Source organism: Callospermophilus lateralis, chromosome 2, assembly GCF_048772815.1.
Source record: "Callospermophilus lateralis isolate mCalLat2 chromosome 2, mCalLat2.hap1, whole genome shotgun sequence".
NCBI classification, from domain to species: Eukaryota; Metazoa; Chordata; class Mammalia; order Rodentia; family Sciuridae; genus Callospermophilus; species Callospermophilus lateralis.
In genome coordinates, this window is record NC_135306.1 from 69,570,991 (window position 1) to 69,592,389 (window position 21,399).

Genomic DNA, 21,399 nt, shown 5'->3' on the forward strand with positions numbered 1-21,399 from the left:
TACAGTAGCTTGAACTAAGACGAGCAATGAAACAACCAAACAGATCAAATCCCACACATCTCCAACCTCTGAAATACCTCTATTGGTTGGAGATGTATCAGATATCATTCATAAATACATGTTTTGGTGCTTCCTGCTGGCCATCTCCCTGTGCTGATGCGCTGTAGAGAGGGTGAGAGGGCATGTATGGAGGGTGGCAGGAGGCCCTCAAGGCACAGATAGTGTGAGCATCTGGAAACGTGCACAATAGGCACAGATTGCAGCCAGCAGAGAAGGCAAATCTCTGATTTATATTTAACAAAGGGAGATACCAAAAATACCTACAGGGTCAGAATCACAAATTCTGTGGTTCTAAGTAGTACAGAATGTTTGGGTGCCATCTTGGAAGTTATCTGAGTAGATTGGAAGGTCCCAGCCCTCACAAGTCCTTCAAATAGCTGGAACCTTGTCTCTCTCTCTCTCTCTCTCTCTCTCTCTCTCTCTCTTTCAGCTTCTGAGATGACCACCAATTTATAATCTGTGCTATTATTGTTTCTTGTTTATGCTTTTTGGTATCTTCAAAGTTTCCCACTAGTCCTGCAATACTTTTGTAGTCAGAATAAAGCTTTGTTAAAAGTAAGAATCAATAAAATTTTTAAAAAATACAAAAATAAAATGAAAAAAAATTAAAAATAGGGGAAAACAAAAGAAAGAGAAAAATGATGTCCACTACCAGCTAGGGCAGCAGCTTTCAAAATGTCAACCATGGGTCACGAGGGGCCCCGAGATCCTTTCAGAGGGTGTGAGAAGTCCAATCTATGTTCATAATAATACTGAGTTTGGATATTGTGTCTACACTAGCTTAAATGGCACAAAGCTGTCGGGAGTAAAACTGCTTGGTGCCTTAGCAAGAGTAAAAACTGTGAAGCTGGTAAGAGCAAAGGCCTGTAATCCCAGTGACTGCAGAGGCTAAAGCAGGAGGATTGTAAGTTTGAGGCCAGCCTTATCAATTTAGTGAGACTGTCTCAATACATAAACCCCCCCTGAAGATGTAGCTCAGAGGTAGAGCAACCCAGGTCTAATCTTCAGTCCAATCAATCAATCAATAAATAAAAATTAAGGTAGTGGTACCAAACTTCACTATGGTCATTGGATTACGCTGATAGGCACTTGGACAAAACAAAAACAAGTAAACAAAACACCAAACAATTTCCCTTAAACATGCTCTTGAAGCCCTCAATAATTACCATGTTTGTTTAACCTCTGACTGTGTGTGTTATTACCACCCCCTGGGATAAATCGGGAAGCCTGCCTCAGAAACATTTGTGCTATCTATGATCTAGATGGCTGTTCTGAGGTAAAGCACTTTGGCATTCTTTGGATTAAGTCACAGTCCCTTTGTTTACATAGAATATCGCTTTTACTTGAAGGGAAGACCGGCGGACAGACTGGACATTGGGCAGGCATTTTTGGAATGACCCAAGTGAGGTTGTCACTTCAAGGAAAACAACTGATAGTATTTGTTGCCAAATTAATTTTTTTAACAGTTTGGATGGAAGAGAGAAGAAGAGGAGGAGCGGTTACCACCTTCTCAACAGACCTCCCCTACGGACATCAAGAAGCCACACCCTGAATCTCTCCCAACTTACTACTGCGCCACCTAGGAATGGCGGGAACTCACCCTCTTGGGGCCGAAGAGGTTGTGGTAGAGGGTCCTGAAGCGCTTGCGCGTGTAGTTGCAGCGGTAAGCTCCGCCCATCAGGTACTCGATCACCAGGCCGATGTCAATCAGGCTGATCCTGTAGTCTGGGGGCAGGTTCCCCTGTCAGACAAGAAAGGAAGAAACAAACAAATCCAAAAGACAGCGTGGTTTACTAGGGATTCTATTGCACGTGTTCGGTAACTATTTTAGAGTAAAATATAATGAAAAAAGAAACATATGAATGTATTATTATGCTGGTTAATTAATTCACCTTAAAATAGATCCAACCGAAACCTGGATATTCTCGCTTGGAAAGAAGACATAAGTTAAATAAGAAGATGCAGTAATCGTCGGCAATAACAGAAAATCAAAATATTTATTCAAGTCTTCAGCTGGGGAGAAAAAAACACCAGTGTAGCAGAAAGAAACACAGGCTAGACATGGCAAGTGCTATCATTCCCAGCCACCAGGAGTAGGGTCCCCCACGTTCCCCAGTCCCCTCTCTGTTTCTGACCCAGGCCTGTCACCGCCCTCTAGCAGATGATGTATCTTCTTCCCACTCACTAAAGGAAGACTCCGCCCAGAGGGTGAGGGTCATTACCAGGGCCTGCATGGTGTAGGGCCTGCTTAGAGCCCAGGTATCCTTTAAAGCCTCTATTAACCATTTTTTAATGGCATTTTTTTCATAAAAGAACAGTGTGTAGGGAGGGGAATTGGAGTGTCAGAATCGAGTTGTATATGAGGAACGCTTGTATTTAAAGAGAAGTGGGGAGAAATAGAAGATGAAATTTTATCAATGGAATATTTCCCCAGAATCAAGGAGATTTTCCACCTTTTCCTTCAAAGAGAGTAGCATTTCTCAAGGACCTGGAGTTATGGTGTATCTTTTATTTTAATTTATTTTTTTTTTTGAGATTCTGGAGATTGAACCCAGGGCTTCACACCTGGTGTGTCTCTTAGATGTGAGCCATGCATAGATGCAAAACAGAAAAGCTTTTGTTGTCTACTCATTGTCGCTTTCTACTTTCAAAGGGGTTTCTAGAGTCTAAGGAAAATCCTTGTTCTGTTAAGTCAAGGAAGAGGTAGTTGTGTGCACTGTGAATTCCAGGGGCACCACTAATGAGCCTGAACAGCTGTGTCCTTCATGCAGGAGGGCATTGGGTACCAGGAGTGGTGGGGACAGTATCATTGGGGGAAGGCTGGTGCGCAAGTCCTTAGATTTCAGTGGCAGGAATCTTTGGGTGCACTTTTTCTTTAGTAGATGACCCACCCAGGATGTCACATAAGATTTCTGTCACTTTGAGAAGAACCTCCTAATCTACACTGGATTTTCCAACTTTAGTGGTATCAGAATCACCTGGGGAGTGGTGACAGTGCAAAGGCTTGGGCCTTGTCCTATTACTTCATCCAAGTACGGGGTCCCTGTGTGCCTCATTAGCTCCTCTGGGTGATTCGGATGCACACCAAAGCTTGTGAAGCCACTTCTCTACTAACGGAGTTTCAGGGAGGCAATAGAAGCCTGCACAGCAGAACAGGGACATTCAAGTACAACATGGGGAACACTGTCAGTGGGAAATTCACCTAATTTTTTTGCTGAGCTGAATATAGGTTTCAGTTACCCTTGCTCAGCTTTCCTTTGGCCAACTACATCCCTTCCAAGGTTTTGGGATTCAGAGTTAGAGGTGACCCACTGGACCTACTCTTAAAAGTTTGAGCTTTAGATATTTCTTAAATGTTTAAAATCTTTATATTCCCAGTGCCCGCTTCTTCCTCCTGAATTTCTTTTAATCTACATATTTTCAGTGCTTTTTTAAGTCTTTGTGGTATGGTAGGCACTTAGAAGTTTTTTTTAATATAAATTAATAAAATAGTGAAATTAATTGATGTGGGTGGGATCAAGGTTGGGTTTGGGCTTTTGGTATTGTAGTGTCATACACTATATGGTCGCAGTCTGTTAGTCTCTGCTGGTTGGGATAGCCCTCTTTTGTAGGGAAATTGGACTTGAAATACATGTGTGTCACTATACATAAATTCAGTAGCAATTCTCAGTGTGGTAGGAATGAAGGGAGAGCCCTGGGAGCACCGGCCTCAGGTGTGTGATCTCACTGGGGCTCTTTAGACTTCCTTGCTGTCCCCAGATTTAGCTCCCACCTCCATCCACTGGGTTCTGCCTCTTCCTGGGTTTGAGGATCTAATGCAAGACACACAGGCAGGATTGTGAAGGGCACTGTGTATAAAGTGGAAGCACCTTGGCCCTGGGAGGTCCAGCGTGAGACCCATTGCATTATTTGAATGGTTCCTTCACAAAAATGATCTCTGTTGTCCTCCCCACACTCCTCAGAAATTCGTTCCCCTTTGAAGATGATTTAATCAATCTAACTAGTTAGGCTGACCTCAGGCTACTAACAAAACCCAATTGTCTGACTTTGTTATGCAAAGTATGGCAAAAACTATTCAAAAGGGAACACAGAAAGTTTTAAGATAGTGACTTTTTATGTATTGCCCTTTCCATTAAAATTTGAGTTTTAAAATATAATGAGGCCACAGTTTCTGTAGCCTCCAGCTCTACTGGACATGAGGCAAGGCTGTTATTTAAAGAGTAGAAGAGTCCAGGAGCCAGGCCATGCCTGGGTCAGTCTATTTGCATGCACATTTGGCTCTGATAAGATGACCTTCCAAGGATGCCCACCCATATGTTATTTTTCTTGGCATTGGGAAGCAGTGGGATAAAGCACACTGGCTTTCAGTCAGCTGTCCTGGGCTTCTCTGTCCCTCTCTTGAACCAGTAACTTTCCCTCAGGGTCTCTCAGTAACAGGGGCTGAACACCATGCTGCTTTGCTTATGTTCCAGATTTTGGGAAAGTCCCCCAAAGAATTTATTGTGATGCTATTGAAAAGCAATCAGAGCAAGTCTATGAACTTGTGCCTACTTTTCTTTCTTTCTATATTTGTGGTGCTGGAGATTAAACCCAGGGCCTTGCACATATAAGTCATGTGCTCTACCATTGAGCTACATTCCCAGATCTCCTACTTTTCATGTTATAAGAATTTTCTAAATTTAAAAGCTGGGTAATAGTGAGCCTGACACCTAGGTGTTTTGTTTTGGGAAACATACGTGTGAGCATGAACTTGAATTCTAAGACTGAGACACCAATATTGCCTGAAGACCAATAACTGCGTGGCAATATTTATGCATTTTAAGTGTCTTTACTACTAGAGATTGCCAGTAAAGTGGTAATAGTAGTAAAATTCAAAGTAAATAAAAAATTAAGGGCAAATACAATACTTTTACACAATGATTTTTATTAATAGAGCTTTTAGTGGCATATACTGCCAAGGAAGGTGCTAAGATATTCTCATGAAAGGTTGATTATTGTAGCATGATTTCTGTGTAGTCAGATCTGAAGCAGGAGAAAGGACTCTGATTATTTGGGTGTGGCTCTGAGTGAAGGTGACAGGAACTGGCTTGCGTTCTATTTGGTCACAAGGGGGCGATGTTCACCTACCAGAAGCCTACCAGGACTCCAGGCTCACCAACAATTACCGGCCTGCTCTGTTCTGTGTGATAAGGTGACATTAAAGAGTCCAGAGTGTGCACAGGATTAGAAGAGAAAGACAGGGTCAGATGTTCTTGTTGAAATGATATCCGGAGGAGGGAAAGGTTACTTTAGCGAGGCATGGGTTTGAACTCTGCCTGCAAGGCTGATGACTGCTGGAAACAGAGAAGTTGAGGGAAATCAGCTTTCTATTTCTTATTAGAAGAGTGGAAACCCTTTTGGGAAGAAGAAACAAATTTGACAAAATGAATAAATTGGGTTTAATTTAGACATTGTGGGTGGACTCTAAAGGGGATGGCATGATGAAGTACTGGGCTGGTGGCCTGGATCACCTCTGACCTGTAGATGTCTCAGATGATGCATTTGCATTGCTTCTCCTAGGACAGCCCTGCTGGGAAGTGGGGAACTTTCTGGGTCTTCTAGCAGAGGACAGCCAGAGGCCAGAGACATGGCTACCGAGTGCAAACAGGACTTGGCTGGGCTGTGTCCTCTTGTGCCTCTGGACTGATCGCTTTCTTTCTCTATACTTCAGTTTATGCTCTGAAAATAGGTGATTTGGACAGAGTTATTTCTAAGGCCATGCCTATGTCTGAGAGTGCAGTTTTATGATCAGTACCTGGCAGCTGCTCTTATTTCTATACTGCCAGGCCATTGGGCAAAGACACCTGTCCAGAGCTTTCAGGGTTCATGTAGCTTCCAGTTGTCCCTTGGAATTCAGTTAGTGGAACTGGGGGGCTCAGAATCAGGAATGGTAAAGGCATTGATAGGGATGGGCTGTGTTCATCGTATCCATCTCCTTTGGAGAAAGCAGAGGAGGTGAGCAACCCCTCACATGCCAACAGATAATGTCCCAAAACCTTGTGGAGGAGTCTTCCTTTGCTCAGGGCCTTTTCAAATTGGAATCTTCTTAACTTCCTTAATACTGCAATAATACAAATTCTGCCTGCTGTTTCTGTTACCCTCCCCCCTTTTAATTATATCTTATTTAAATTTTTTTTTTCATGGAGCTGAGGATTGAACCCAGGTACTTGCACTTGCTAGGCAAGTGCTCCACAACAGAGCCTGTCCCCAGACCTCCCTACCCTTTTGATCATGACTGGTCATTGGCAGAGTCTGGAAAATGATTTTCCATTTCCTGCCTTAACATCACGTGGTAGGTCACATGGCTTGCTGGAGCGTCTGGGCATGTGGGAAGATACAGTCTGGTAACTTGAAGATGTTGCCTTCTTTTTTCAGACTGTGGATGACTAGTCTGAAGGCAAGTTTTAACCCATGCCATGTTTAACGATATCTTAGTTAAAGAATAGTTTGAGTTCCCTTATTAGACCTGCTTTTCAAAATGAACTGTTTTTTTTTCAGAGGTCACCTCTTGATATTGCTATCAGATTTCAGCTATTTGATTTTAGCTATTTAGGGACATTCATTTTTCTTTGAAACTCACAACCACCCTTTCAAACGAGATTGTTTCATTCTGTTGTGTGAAAAGTTTAAGATGATTGTTAGTTTTTCGCTTTGCCAATGGTGAGTGAAGAAGACTGTTCTGGGATAGTTTTTATAATAAAGAAAAATACATTGAGTTCCTTTGAGTAATTACCAGGTAATTTGATTTGGGCTCTGGGAAAGAGAGGACATTATTCCTCTGTTTGGTAGATTAACAAGGTAATGGACTGAATAGTCAATCTCTTAAAAAATAGGAATACTTTAGCAAATATGCCTGAATATAAGGCAGGCTTATGAAAATGTCCTTTCCTCACTCCAAGTGTCAGAAACACCTTTGCATTCTGCTAAGTTCTGGGTCTTACTTCCCATGTAAATGAACTTATCATGATTTCACCACTACTTCTGTACAGTAGTCAAATGTCACCCTCCTTTGGTGGGGAGGGAGAATATAGGTAACCTGAAATATTAGCACACTTAGTTTAAGAAAGAAAAACTACTATTTGGAAACATACAGAGGCACAAATTAAGCAGACATTTACTAAAATAGCAGGTTATATTTCACAGAAAAGCAGACAGACTTAGGCCACTCTGGTTTCAAAGGAGAGCATTGGTACATTAATGGATTTATGCATGAATACAGTTGAGTAAACTGGATTGACTTATATCAATTAAAATTTCTGATTCGGAACAGCAACTCCTTTTCTCATTGTTCTAGATTGCTCCCTTGATATAAATAATTTGAGATCTTGAAAACAGTTTGGGAGCAATTCTGCACATCTAGTTGTTTTTTTTTTTTTTTTTTTTTGGTTTCAAAGAATACAAAGACAAGTTGGATTTGGAGATGTCACACTGGGTGACTTTTGATGGTCTCATCATTCCTAAATGCACTTCCTGGGTTTATAGTCATTATTTACATTAAACTTAAAGACACATTATCAAATGCTATGTTTAAGGTCCAGAGCTGTGTTTTCTAACTCATGAGCAGCATTTTGTACTGGAGTTTATAAATTCCTGGTTCATTTTGTCATAGATGAAAACATGTCTATATATATATATATATATATATATATATATATATATATATATATATATTTCCCCTGCTATTGTAAAGAGTGAACAAGCTGCTTATTATCATATTCTCCAATTTTGAAAATTGAGTAAACTTCCCAAGACTTTCTTAGCATTTTAAGCCTAGTTTTTGTAGCTCTCAGTATCTTTTCAGCCTACATTGCTGGAAATAGTCTGGAACCGTGTGAGAAAGTTGTGCACCAATGTTAATTTTCTCTTGTTCACTTGTTTTGAAAACACAAAACAGAAAGCTGCAGTGCAGCTCCCTTCATCCATACAACATCAACCGCAGGTGCTTCTGGCTCCTTCCACTACTATGGCTATTTCTTCTGGTTCCTCCGGAGTCCGACACTCACCTTGACCACAGAAATCACTTGAGGCTGCGCTTCCTGCCCCCACTTCTTCCAAGGAAGAAACTAAACAAGGACTTACTCTGCCCTGTTCCCTTCAACCCCCCATCAGCAGTCCTTTTCCCTGGTGGAAGGATACATTGTTCTTAGTCGTTCAGTCCCTTTCTGGGTGATTTTTCTTTTTTAAAGCCATTTCTTTCCAGTTACTAAATTAGTAAGTAAAGGACATGCTTATGTAACTATCTTCTTGTGCCAATACTTGGCTCACACTTAAAAAAAAAAAATCTCTTAGCTGAAACTCCTTCCTTCTAAATTCTTATCATTCAGTTCTTTCTTTCTTTCTTTTTTTTTTTTTTTTGGTACCAGGGGTTGAACCCAGGAGCGCTTAACCACTGAGTCACATCAATAGCTCTATTAATATTTTATTTACAGACAGGGTCTGGCTAAGTTGCTGAGGCTGGCTGTGAACTCAGGATCCTCCTGCCCTAGCTTACCCAGCCCTTGGGATAATGGGTGGGCGCCACCACGCCTGGCTCCATTCTGTTCTTTCTCGTTAGTATATATATTATTTTTGATGCATATTTTTAGCCAAGAAGCTAAACAAAACAAACAAAAAGAAAGAAAAAGAAAAGAAAAAAAACCCCAAAGATATTTTATAGGCTTCAAATAATATAAGTGATGTGAGCAAATACAAGAGGCTGCTCGAGGGATTTCAGAAAAGAGAAAATGATCTTGCAGAGCAGAGTCCTATGGGGAAGAGAAGCTAATAACAGGGATTTTGATCATCTGTAGTCAGTGAAATCTAACTGCACAAATCCCATAGAAAAATCAAGCAATACATTGCTGCTGGGAGGGTGGCCGTGGAAGTGGATTAGTGACTTGTTTGAAGTCTGGGATGGCCAATAGTTGGGACCCAGGGACAGAGGCATGGCCGCCTCTTCAGAAAACCCCACCTGAGGTGAAGGGATTATGCTTTGTTTATTATTTTAGAAAACCTCAAAACATTTTATTGAACACGAGCATCAAAGAGCTTGGGGAGAATAAATTGAATGAGGACACTTCTGAGTTTAGCTTCCAGGCAGTTTTCAGCCTGGATCCATTAAATGAAACTGTAAGTGTTGAAGGAAAGAGAGATGGGTTTGCATCTGCTTCGCTTGCTTTGAAAGAGCTACAGGTTTGCTCGCTGACACATATGCAAATCCTTCATTAAGGTACCCAGGAGATGGGAGAAAAGTTTGCAAGGGCCAAAAAAAAAAAAAAAGGAGGTTTTTGTTTTTATATCCTTCACATATTACTATCAAAGATCTAATGGGTTCAAATAGATGGATTTTAAACAGCCCCAGGGACTTTGCTTGACCTTTTGAAAAAACAATTTAAAAGTTGCTTCAGAGTACCTACAGGTCAGTTCTCGCCAATGACTTTCTATAATATGAAAAAAACTGTACTCCATTTTCAAACTTCATTTTGAGGCTTTCTCTAAGTATGTCCCGTGGACTTTGGTGAAGAATTGCTACAAAGGAGTGATAGTGGGCATATGTGTGCATGTGTACATATGAGATGGGTAAGATGCCATCATCTTTATTGTCCTTTGGAGTTAAGGGTTCAGAACCCAAGCTGACCCTGTAGGGCAAAGGAATGAGACCTTTGCTAGGATTAAGCATACCCTTCCTATGACTTATTTTCATCTTTAAATGGAGATACTACCTGATAATAAGAAAATAATAATAATTCTACTTCATAAAACTTGTGCAGATTAAATGTGTTAAGATGCATGGAAAGCTTACATCAGCACTGGGCCTAATCATCACTCCATCGTAGCTCTTATTATTTCATTATTAATTAAAGACCGGGGCTCTAATCCTAGTGCACACATGACCACCCAATGCAGTTATCATCTCCTTGTCTCCTCATCTGTAAAATGTGAATAATTCTACATGACCTGTATCTGCCAGCTTTTTTCTTGTGATACTGGGAACTGGATCCAGGGGTGCTCTACCCACTCAGCTTACATTCCCAACCCTATTTATTTACTTTCTAAGTTGCTGAGGCTGTCCTTGAACTAGTGAGCCCTCCTGCATCAGCCTCCCAGGTTACTGGAATTACAGGTGTGTGCCACCTGGCCTGGCTTACACTAGCTTCACCCCCTCATCCCCCATCAATGAGATGATTGGTGTGACAATAGGTTCTGAAAACCATAAAGTGATAGAAGAATGCCACATATGTACTTGTTTTGGTGCCTGTTCTTTGGAGCTGTTCTTGTTGGTATGCTGGACGTGGCACTGTATCAGGAGCTGGTAAATGGAGACACTCCTGTGGTCAGTTTGCTCCCCAGGTAGTGAGGGGTGTATGGAAAAGTACAGGGAACGGCATAAATCCACCTGGCACAGGGAAAGCCTAGAGTTCCACTATTCAGAAGCGTTATGTCCAAGGTAAAGCATCTAAGACCATGGCGACTGGAGGTTAAACCACAGCTGCATCATCAGCAGAGGTGTCAGTTAGACAGACGCACGCGCACATTGTTCTGGATGGGGTTCGGGCAGGCACAGGAACACTCTGGCAGCTCATGCAAAACGGTCGCTTTCTAATCACAGGAAGCAGTCAAGACAGGGCCTCCGACCTGGGGTCAAGAGGATTCTTACCTTTTTGACATCCCTGACCAAGTGGTACAATGTGTTTGAGGGCCCATGTCTCTGAAAACAATAAAGAAGAATCAAACAGTTTTGCTAGTCAGGGGCTCTAACTGGCAAGGCAAGAAGGTTCTGGAAGGAAGGGTTCTGACTGGTGGAGGGCAGTTTGTTACGATGGACCTTGTTTTAGTTGCTCAGTTTTATCTGTCTTTTCTAAGGAAACACAGGCAGAATTTTGGATTGGATTGTCACAAGAAAAGGTGTTGGAGGTCCTAGGTTCAAAGTTTCTAAGGCACATTGTCAATTCTGTAGATGGCTGGGCCTAGGCATTAACGAAGGAGTTAGTTTTGCAGCAGGGAAAACATAAGGGCCAATTTACCAACTGGAAAAATACCTGGGCACATTGTCATTGAGACTTCTTTATTTTCTATAATGAATTAGAAAATTATCTCAAAAAGGAGTTGGCAAATATTTTCTGTGAAATGCCAGGTAGAACATATTTGATGCTTTGTGGACTAGACAGTCTTTATCAAATCAGTTTAACTATTATTATACTGTGAAAGCAGTATGGACTTTGTTGTTTTTTATTTTCTTTTTCTTCTTTTTTTTTTTTTGGTAGTACTGGGATGGAACCCAAGGCCTTGTACATGCTAGGTAAGGGCTCTACCACTAAGCTACATCCTCAGCCCTTCTGTTGTTTTTATATAAATAAGCAACTTTAGCTGTGTTTCAATAAAACTTTATTCATGGACACAGAAATAAAATTCCCTATAATTTAAATATGTTATAGAATATCCTTCTTCTGACTGCATCAACAATTTAAAAAATGTATAAAAAGTCATTATTAGGGGCTGGGGTTGTGGCTCAGCAGTAGAGAGAAACCCTGGGTTCGATCCTCAGCACCACATATAAAACAAAGGTTTTGTGTCCAACTACAACATATATATATATATATATATATATATATATATATATATACACACACACACACACACACACACACACACACACATACACACACACACATATATATGTATATATTGTATATATTCATTATTAGCTTACAGGGTTACAGAAAAAAGCTGTGGGTTGGATCTGAACTTTGGTGATAGTTTGCTGAAATCTGATTTAAAGCAAAAGCCACAGGCTGGAGAAAAGAGAGAGTTGGTGAAAAGATGTATTTATATTTGAGGTAAGAATAAAGTGAAGTGAGTTTCTATTTTCTTGTTTCAGAAACAGGAATGCTAGATAAAATATAGGATGCCTAATTAAGTTTGAATTTCAGATAAATGCTGAACAGTTTTTAACATAAGTATGTCCCATGAAATATTTGGGATATATAGATGGTCCTTTATATCTGTGAGTTTTACATTTATGGATTTCACCAATTATAGAACAAAAATATTTGGAAAAAAACTGTGTTGAATATAAAAATACTTTTTTCTTGCCATTATTCACTAACCAATACAGTATAATAACTATTTACACAGAACTAGTATTGTATTAGGTACTACAAGTGATCTAGAAATAATTTAAAGTCTATTGGAGGATGTGTGGGGACTCCTGGAACCAATTCCAGGCAGATACAGAGGGACAACTCTATTTATACTAAAAACACTCTTTATTGTTTATCTGAAATTTAAATTTAGCTAGGTGTTCTGTATTTTGATGTGCTAAATGTGGCAATTTTCTTGTAGGATCTAAAATTGTAATGTCAAATCCTTAAGCAAATGTGTTGTAACACATTTAAGTACTGAAGCAATTCCTGTGTACTGCTTCAATCCTTGTCCATTCATGTGGACACAGAACCTGCTAGAACCTTGATTTTAGAATTTCAGCATCCAGAATGGTGAGAAATAAATGTCTATTTTTTATAAATTGCCCAATCTTGGGTATTCTGTTATAGCAGCACAAATAGACTAAGACAGTCTCAGTTTCCTTATCTATAAAACAGTGAAATTGACTCTAAATCCAAACCAAAAACAAACAAACAAACTAACAAACAAAAAAAGCAAACAAAAACTTTTTTTGATATAACTCCTAACAAGACGTATTTTACATCCAATTCCACTGTTGTGGGAAAAGAAAGAACTTCATAGCTCTGAAGTTTACAAAATGACACAGGTACTTAAGTGGCCTCCTTTGATGCTTAGAGCTAAATAATTCCTCTTCTGCCAATTGTCACAAATGCCCTCTGGATTTCAGAATAAACTGTGTTCCAATTTCCACAGCCTTGTTTTGTCTAAAAGCATGAGAATGGTCCCTTCAGGTGATGACCTAACCTTCTGCCTTGGATGCTGACAACTGAGCAGTTAAAACAAGTGAAGTCTTGGTGACTTGGTGTTTGTTGTCTACAAAGGTCTAAGGGAGTATTGTGAAGAATGATGCATGCATTTAGGGGAGGAAGAGAATCACAGGCATGTTGCGGGCAGGAGAAGGTAAGCAAAAAAACAAAGAAAACAACAAGTGCCTTAGCTTGGCCCTACCGTATTGTACAATTCCTCTAGTCTGGAGATGGTGAGAAAACGGTGCATGCTTACTCCATTCTCTATGAGTAATTTCACAAAATCCACTCTGTCCAAAACTAAGGCATCCAACATGGCTTGTTCCAGAGACCCCACCTGCAAATCAAGTCACTGAGTTAGTCTGCCCCGGGATGCGGTTCCTTGGCATTTGCCTGAAAAGCTTAAAAATGGATGGCTTGACATCTGGTAAATCTTCAGGACATCCAAGAAAATGCTAGAGAGACTGTTCCCAGCTCCACCTTTGGGACAACCATTGTGTTCGGGGGGCCTGCCTTTGGAAATAGAAGTCAAGGATTTCAAGGTCCAAAAGCTATTTCTTCCCGGAACCATTTTTCTTTTCTGAATCCTGAGAAGGTGCAAGAGTTTATGGGGGCTTTTTCCCCTTGCCATTTTCTGACCAAATTTCTGCAATGCCCGAGAAGAGCCAAAGTAAGTATTTTACTGTCTTTTTTTTTTTTTTTTTAACCTTCCCTTGGCTCTGAATTAGACTCCTGGCTGACTTGAGAAGATGAGCCCAAGGATACAGACCAAAGGGCCTAAACAGATGCAGGAGGTGTAGAAATGGGTAAGACAGAGGTAAGCTGGTGTCACCCAACTAAAAAAAAAAAAAAAAAAAAAAAAGCAACCTAATATCTGGTTTGCCACTGGCTAGGATTTCTTTTCTGTTTTTTTTTTTTTGGTGCTGGGAATCAAACCTAGGGCCTTATGCATGCTAAGCAAGCACTCTACCACTTAGCTTCAACTCCTAGCCAAGATTTTTATTTAATTCCTTTCATAAATATTTCCCAGTGTCTAGATTCCTTGACAAGTATTTCCATGCTAGCAATTCACTAGCTCTACATGAAGACAACTGCTAAGCTCAGCCAAAGGCTGTTGAGGAAAAGGAAGGGTTAAGAGAAACCTGCCCATGAGTGGTAGGATTCCAGGTACAGAAATGAAATTTTGGGCTGTTGGGTTACCGCCTGTGGATGCATGTGTATACCACCCAATGGGCAATTTCGCAAATTTTTATTTTTGGTAGAGTCAATTGAGGGAAACAAACCAAGAACAGTTATATAAAGCTTCGGTTCTTTGTGTTGTTCTTTGGGAGCAGGGAGGACCTGTGCTCTGTCACCAGGACCAGATGGCACCTGCTTGCGGGAGGCTTCTAATTCTGCATCCGAGGCATGACCCAGCCGCAGACCAGCAGGGGGCGCCTCCACTTGGAAGCAGCATCCTCTTCCTTTTGCCCGCCTCACAGACAATCAGAAACAAACTAATTCCAGCTTTATACAACTTTTTGTTATATGTCTCTTTAAACACACGCTAAAAGATATTATCTACAGCTCTCAAAGGCCACTCAGAGATGGAAATGTATGGCTATTAGGAGATGTGCTTAGTTATAACTTCCACCAGGTGGCAGCATTTCCTCAAATATGAGAAGAGGCGCCCAGGCCAGGTACTCCTGCGCAAAGCAAGATCTCATCCTAAAAAAAAAAGGCAGTAGTTTACTGAGCCACTCTCAAAAGCTCCTTAAACAAATACCCTTGCCCAGGCAAGTGGGCTTTTCGGGGGTGACGATGTATACTCTACCGGCCACTGTTGCCCATAAATAAAGATCTGGCTTCGAGCGATGTCCACTCTGTTCCAGGCTAAAGCTAAACTCAGTTGGTCTGGGGCCGAGGCATTGGCACCTGTGTGTAGACAAATGGGAGAAAAGAATGGGAGAGAGAAAACAAGGATCAGTTATTGTAAAGAGAAGACCCACTCTTTCGCTCTGCCACTCACCCCCTCCTACTGAAGAGCAGGCTCAGATATGCAGCAGGGTTTCTCGAACTTGGCACCATTGAATTTGGGGGAGCTGTCCTATATATTGCAAATTTATTTATTAGCATCCCTGAACTCAATCTCCTGGGTTCTAGTTAGCACTTCTCAGCCCTCTCCCCATTTTCCCGGTTATGACAAACAAGATTGCCAAGTGGCCCCAAAGTATGGAGGCAAACTAAAGCAGCCTACTGAGAACCCCTGCTCTACAGCCTGGCTGCTCAGAGGGTTCCCGGGACAGCAGCATCACTGCTAGAAATGCAAACCTCAGGCCCTCTCCAGACCCACTGAATCAGAGGCTGAATTTTTGCTGTTGTTTTTTGAGAGGGGGTCTAGCTATATTAGACAAGCTGGTCTCCAACTCACAATCTTCCTGCCCCAGCCTCTATGCCTGGCAGAATCTGCATTTTAACCATTTTAAGATGATTCTTGGTCATGCTGTTGTTTGAGAAGCGCTTTTCTAGAACACATTTTGCTCCTGTGGTTAATCTGATTTCAAGAATGGTTGGAATTGTCTTTAGCATGGGGTGGGTCCTCTTCAGCTAGTGGGCCAGTGTTGGTAATCTGGCTTAAGAGAGCTGAGCTCTCTTAAGAGAAACACACACAGCAGCTTAGGTGTACTTTAGGTTGTGGGGAGAAACCATTGGAAAGATTTTCCAGTTTCTCATTATACCCCAGACTCAGTGTCTGGATCCGTGCTGTTCACATGCAGCCATTTAAACATAAATTAATTAAGATTGAATAAAATTAAATTTTCCGTTCTTCATCTATTTTAGCTATATTTCGGTGCTTGAGAGCCACATGTGGCTAGTGGGTGGTGGATTGGAGATGATGGAGAGGACATTGTTATCTTTACAGAAGATCCCATTGAGACAGAGCTGGTCAGTGCAAGCTGCCCATGAATGCAGGCTGCAAGTTGGCGATGAGAGGCTGAGAGTGGAGGCAGCGTGGTAGGCAGAGGGAACATGGGGCTTCTTGAGTCTGCCATTGTGTGACTGTGTGCATGACCATGGACTTCTCTACACCACTGTTGGTCATCTGTGAAATAGGGACCATACAAATATCCTGTTTTACCTGGCTGAGGCTCTGTGAGACTGAATATCATATATGTGAATTCACGTGAGAACAGATTTTTCACAATTTGACAACCTTGGTGCTCTCAGGAAAAGATATCCCTTGATATTTGCCCAAATTCATGCTGTTGAATATCTCAAAGTGGGGAAGGAGGGTAAAGAGAAAACAATCTTTCCTGGCTCAGGTATTTTGAAGACTCTTATGTCTTCAAAAGCAAAAGCATGGGGCATTTCCATGCATCAAATGTAGTGTCCTAAATAATCCTGAGAATTGGGTCTCACTGTCTGTTTTGGATAGAGGAAGATACTGAGGTCCAGAGGGGTTGGAGTAAAATGTCAAAGATCAGACAGCTACTAACAGTGGGTGAACACAACAAGTGCTCAGGTGCAGAGGTGAGCCTCACACCCAGTGGGCTCCCACCACTGCTGCTTCTGATGTTGCTGAAGGAGGGAGGGACAGTCATTGCATATGGTGCCCATTCCTAGGGGTGATCAGCAGCGGAGACGAGAAGCAGCAAGGCAGGGGCAGGGCTTTTGCTGATGAAGTCATATGTACCAGCAATTCCCAAACTTTGCCACCCATGGACTCACCTCTTAACCATCCCTGTGCTCAGGTTGCACTTCAGACAAATTAAATAGTATTGCTTGGGATTACTGCTAAAGCTCTCCGAGTGTTTCCTATGTGCAGCAGAGGCTGGGAACCTAGACCACTTTCCCTGATTATCCTCACCTCTTCCCTCTGGGGACAATTAGAAAACAGGGTGTTTGCTAGATAGCTCTTCTCAAATTGTAGTGTGCATCAGAATAACCTGGAGTTTGTTTTAGGATAGAAATTCTTGTGTTCCACCTGCTGATATTCTGACTCAGTAGCTTTGGGTTGAAGCCTGAGTTTCTGTGTTTCTAGCAGGGTCCCAGATGCTGCTGCTGCTGATCTGGAACCACACTTTGAATAAGACGGTCCTGGAGAGCTGTAGGGTCATGTTCCCTTCATAGATGGAAGAACATTTCTGATCCTGGTGTCTACACGTCGATGGGTTTCATATAAACCACAATCTTGGAGTAGATTGCGGAGTGTTTGGAATGATGAATGATAATTTTGTTTGCACAGGGAATTTTCCATTAAGAAAATTAGCTTTCTTCTTGATAACAACAGTGACCAAAAATTCATACCAGGGTAACAGGTATAAATAGTGATAAATAGAAATGTGTCAAGTAAAAGTGAAGGCTCATTGGGATTGCATTTGAAAGGATGGCACTTTACATCTTCTTTTGGTTATTGTTTTCCTTTTAAAAAATATAAATATATTTGAATTGACACATAGTAATGGTACATATTAATGGGGATATAGTGAGACATTTAGATACATGTAGGTATAATGATTAGATCAAGGTAACTGGTGTATTCATTGTCTTTGACATATATACATATATGCATATAGTTCTATATATTTTTTTTTTTTTTTAATTGAGACCATTCAAAATCCTCTTGGCAGGGCACAATGGCACATGTCTGTAATCCCAGCAGCTTGGGAGGCTGAGACAGGAGAATTGTGAGTTCAAAGCCAGCTTTAGCAATGACGAGGTGCTAAGCAACCCAGAGAGACCCTGTCTCTAATAAAATACAAAAATGACTGGGGATGTGCCTCAGTGGTTGAGTACCCCTGAATTCAATCTCTAGTACCCCCCCAAAAAAATTCCTCTTGACTAGTTATTTTGACATTGACTTTTTTTCAGGGGGATACCAGGGATTGAACTCAGGGACACTCTACCACTGAGCCACATCCCCAGCCCTGTTTTATATTTTACTTAGAGACAGGATCTCACTGAGTTGCTTAGTGCCTTGCTTTTACTGAGGCTGGCTTTGAACTCGTGATCTTCCTGCCCCAGCATCCTGAGCCACTGGAATTGTAGGCCTGTGTGCTTGGCGACTCAATGAGCTATTTTGAAATATGCTGTTAACTATCAACTGTACATAAGCTATGGTGCTGCAGAACATTAGAAAGTACCCTCCACTGCAGCCGCACCACTGCATCCATTCCCTTATCACAACCTCCCTGCCATGTCCTTTCCAGGTTCTGGCAACCATTCTTGCACTCTCTACTTCTGTGAGATCAACTTTTTAACTTTCACACAGAAGTGGAAACATGTACTGTCTGTCTTCCAATTCCTGGCTTATCTCACTTAGCACAATGTCTTCAGTTCCATCCATGTTGCTGCCAATGACAGGATTTCATTATTTTTATGGCTGAATACTACTCACACATATGGACCACATTTTGTTTATCTGTTCATCTGTTGATTCTGTATCTTGACCATTGTGAAGAGTACTGCAGTAAATGTGAGAGCAGAAGTTTCTTTGACATTCTGGTTTTATTTCCTTTTTATACTTAGTGGATTTCATTTCCTTTGGATTCAGCATTACTGGATCGTATGGTGGTTCTATTTCCAAGATTTTTTGGAGACTCCATCTCATTTACCATTGTGGCTGTGCTCTGCATTCCCACAATAGTGTACGAGAGACCCTTTGCTTGTTTTTTTGTGATGCTGGGGGTTGATCCTAGGGCCTTGCACATGTGAGGACCCTTTGCTTCTTCAGCTGTTCTCTTGGTCATTGCTGACTTGCTTTAACGGTTTATTCATCCCCATTTTCATTCACATGTTACAAATTTGCATGCTACCCATGTTGATGATAACACAAACCTGAGCAAGAACACAGCAGGAAGCAGTGATTAAGTGTAATCAGAAAAGTGTTGAATGAAAGCATGAAGCCAAAGAGTCTTGACTTTCCAAAAACGGAAAACACATCACTCAAGAATGGTTCTGCATGAAAGTGTGGATCAGTGCAGAGTGAATAACCTCCTGGTTTACCTAGAACAGTTGCAATTTTAGCACTGTACTGTTGGAGAAGTTTTACTCCTGAGGAAACCTGATCATTTAGTTAGTCAGCTTGTCTTTAATTATGACTTAATACTGAAACTACAGTAAAACTTTAAACATACTCATTCCTGGGATGCACCTCCAGACATTCTGATTTAATTGGTCTGGGACATTTCAGGTTTAGGAGCTCCCCAGGTGATTACAATTGGAAGACAGGATTATGAATCTCTAGTGTAGAGGAGACATGTTCATTCATTGTTGATTCTGTATCTTGACCATTGTGAAGAGTAAATAATAAATTTTTCATCTTTTACCTACATCCTCTGGTTACTTAAAGTCATGGCATTTGCAGATTAATGGATGGAGTTGGAGAATATTATGCTAAGTGAAGTAAGCCAATCCCCCCAAACCAAAGGATGAATGTTTTCTCTGATAAGTGGATTCTGATCCATAATGGGGGTTGTGGAAGAGCATGGAGGAACTTTGGATAGGGCAAAGGGGAGAGGGGAAAGGGAGAGAGCAGGGGGACAGGAAAGATGGTGGAATGAGATGGACGTCATTACCCTAAGTACATGTATGAAGACACGAATGGTGTGACTCTACTTGTGTATAACCAGAGACATGAAAAATTGTTCTCTGTTTGTGTACTATGAACTGAAATGCATTCTGCTGACTGCATTTGTTCTAAGTGGTCACCCTCTTTACAGTATTTATGTTCTACTCATGAAGTGTTGGCACCCAGAAAATAAATGAATAGACAATGTACCTTTAGATTGTGTCAGTGCTGTGAACAAGGCCACCCCAGGGCATGTGTGACCCGTGTCCACATAATCAAATCGGTGCAGCAGCACTGTTCTGGCCACCAGATCTTGCATGTTCCCATGATAGATACTGTGCCAGCTAGCTGGGGCAATACATTGGCCAGTCTGCCTCCCTGAAATGACAGCTGGAAATGGAGTCACTAGACAGACCCAAAGGCACGTGTATCTTGACCTTCCGGGGTATCTGGTTGGAAAATGCCCTGAGGTATTGAAAAGGATCTGGACTCCACATAGTTTCTGATTTGGGCTCAGGACACCCCCCTTCCCTTGCCATATGTCACTAGTTCTCAGGGTGATGAGAGCAATATTTGATTGGAGACCCAATTGACTAGAAAAGCTATTAAATGAAAAAGTTTGGGAAGAACATTAGAGGAAGAAGGAGCATCAAGTGAAATGGCCCTAGTGTAGGAATAAATAAGGTAAGCAAAAGATGAAAATTTTATTATATTCTCTTTCATAGGAGGTCAGAGATGATCTAAGTACATAAATAATTACCTGACAGGGTTTGAAGGGATTAATACGCTTGGTGAATGAGATGAATAAAGTCACTCTAGCCAAGGGAATGGGTTTTGCAAAGATTAAGGGAGTGAAATAGTAAAGCATATTGGTAAGACATTGGATCTCTATGCTTGGAGGGTGGTGTGAGAGAGAGGGGGAGGTGGGGTGTGTGTGTGTGTGTGTGTGGGTGTGTGTGTGTGTGTGAAGCTAGCACTTGAGGATTTGTGGACTATGTAGAAGAGTTTCCCTTTAACCTGAAGACACGGGAAGAGCACCAAGACACTGTCTTAGGAAGAATGCAGTCAGATTTTTCTAGAAAATTCACTTTGGTAGCACAGTGTGGAGGATGGGTTAGAGGGGTAGGTTGAAAAGTCATTAGACATATTCTAGGAAGAGGGTAATGGAGTCCTGAAGGAACAACTGGGAATGGAGAGATATTTACAGAGCAAAATGGACAGCCTTGGGTGAGTAAGACAGCAAGGGAGAAAGAGAAGAAAAAATGATCCCTCAGTACACAGTGACCAGCTGAGATTGGCAATGCAAGATGAAGCCAAGCTTTTTGGAGCAGAAAAATTTCGTTCCTGATGACATTGAACTTGAGATGCTCATGGTATGCATGTGCATGGTACATGGTTGGGAATTGGGATCTGAGCAGTGGTGCAGTCAGGTCTGGAGATGGGAATTTGAAAAATATTGAAGGTGACAGGAAGAGGACAAAGGATAGATAACTGAGTAACACCAACATTTAAAAGGTGTGAAACTAAAATTGTCATTACAAAGGGACTACAGAAAACAGAGACAGGAGGAGAACCCAAGATCATGGTGCCCTAAACTACGGGATCAGAGCTTTTCAAGCAGGAGAGAGTGGTCAATAGGGAAAATTGCTGCACTTTGGATGTGGAGTGTCCTGCAAAGGTCCATGTGTTAAAGGCTTGGTCCACAGGGTGGTGGTATTGGGGGGGGCACTTTAGGAGGTGGGACATTATGGGAGGTCCTTAGGTCATTGGGGGTGTGCCTTTGAAGAGGGTCGTGGGATCTTGGTCTCTTTCTTTTTTGTTCCCTGGACTTGGGGTGAGAAG

General features: G+C 41.5%; 1 protein-coding gene across 22 annotated transcripts in view; it reads right to left on the bottom strand.

Moving 5' to 3' along the window:
* Positions 1-21,399, bottom strand: part of Trpm3 (transient receptor potential cation channel subfamily M member 3) — a 788,425-nt gene that overhangs the window by 77,912 nt on the left and 689,114 nt on the right. For 9 of the 22 annotated variants that reach the window (XM_077108674.1, XM_077108663.1, XM_077108661.1 and 6 more), the window contains 5 exons: positions 14,821-14,921; positions 13,210-13,344; positions 10,736-10,786; positions 1,953-1,988; positions 1,661-1,801 (listed from right to left, as the gene is read on the bottom strand). In XM_077108674.1, the coding sequence (XP_076964789.1) occupies positions 1,661-1,801; positions 1,953-1,988; positions 10,736-10,786; positions 13,210-13,344; positions 14,821-14,921 (464 nt within the window). The remainder of the gene's footprint in view (positions 1-1,660; positions 1,802-1,952; positions 1,989-10,735; positions 10,787-13,209; positions 13,345-14,820; positions 14,922-21,399) is intronic. The other 13 variants (XM_077108668.1, XM_077108665.1, XM_077108659.1 and 10 more) reach the window with 3 other exon arrangements.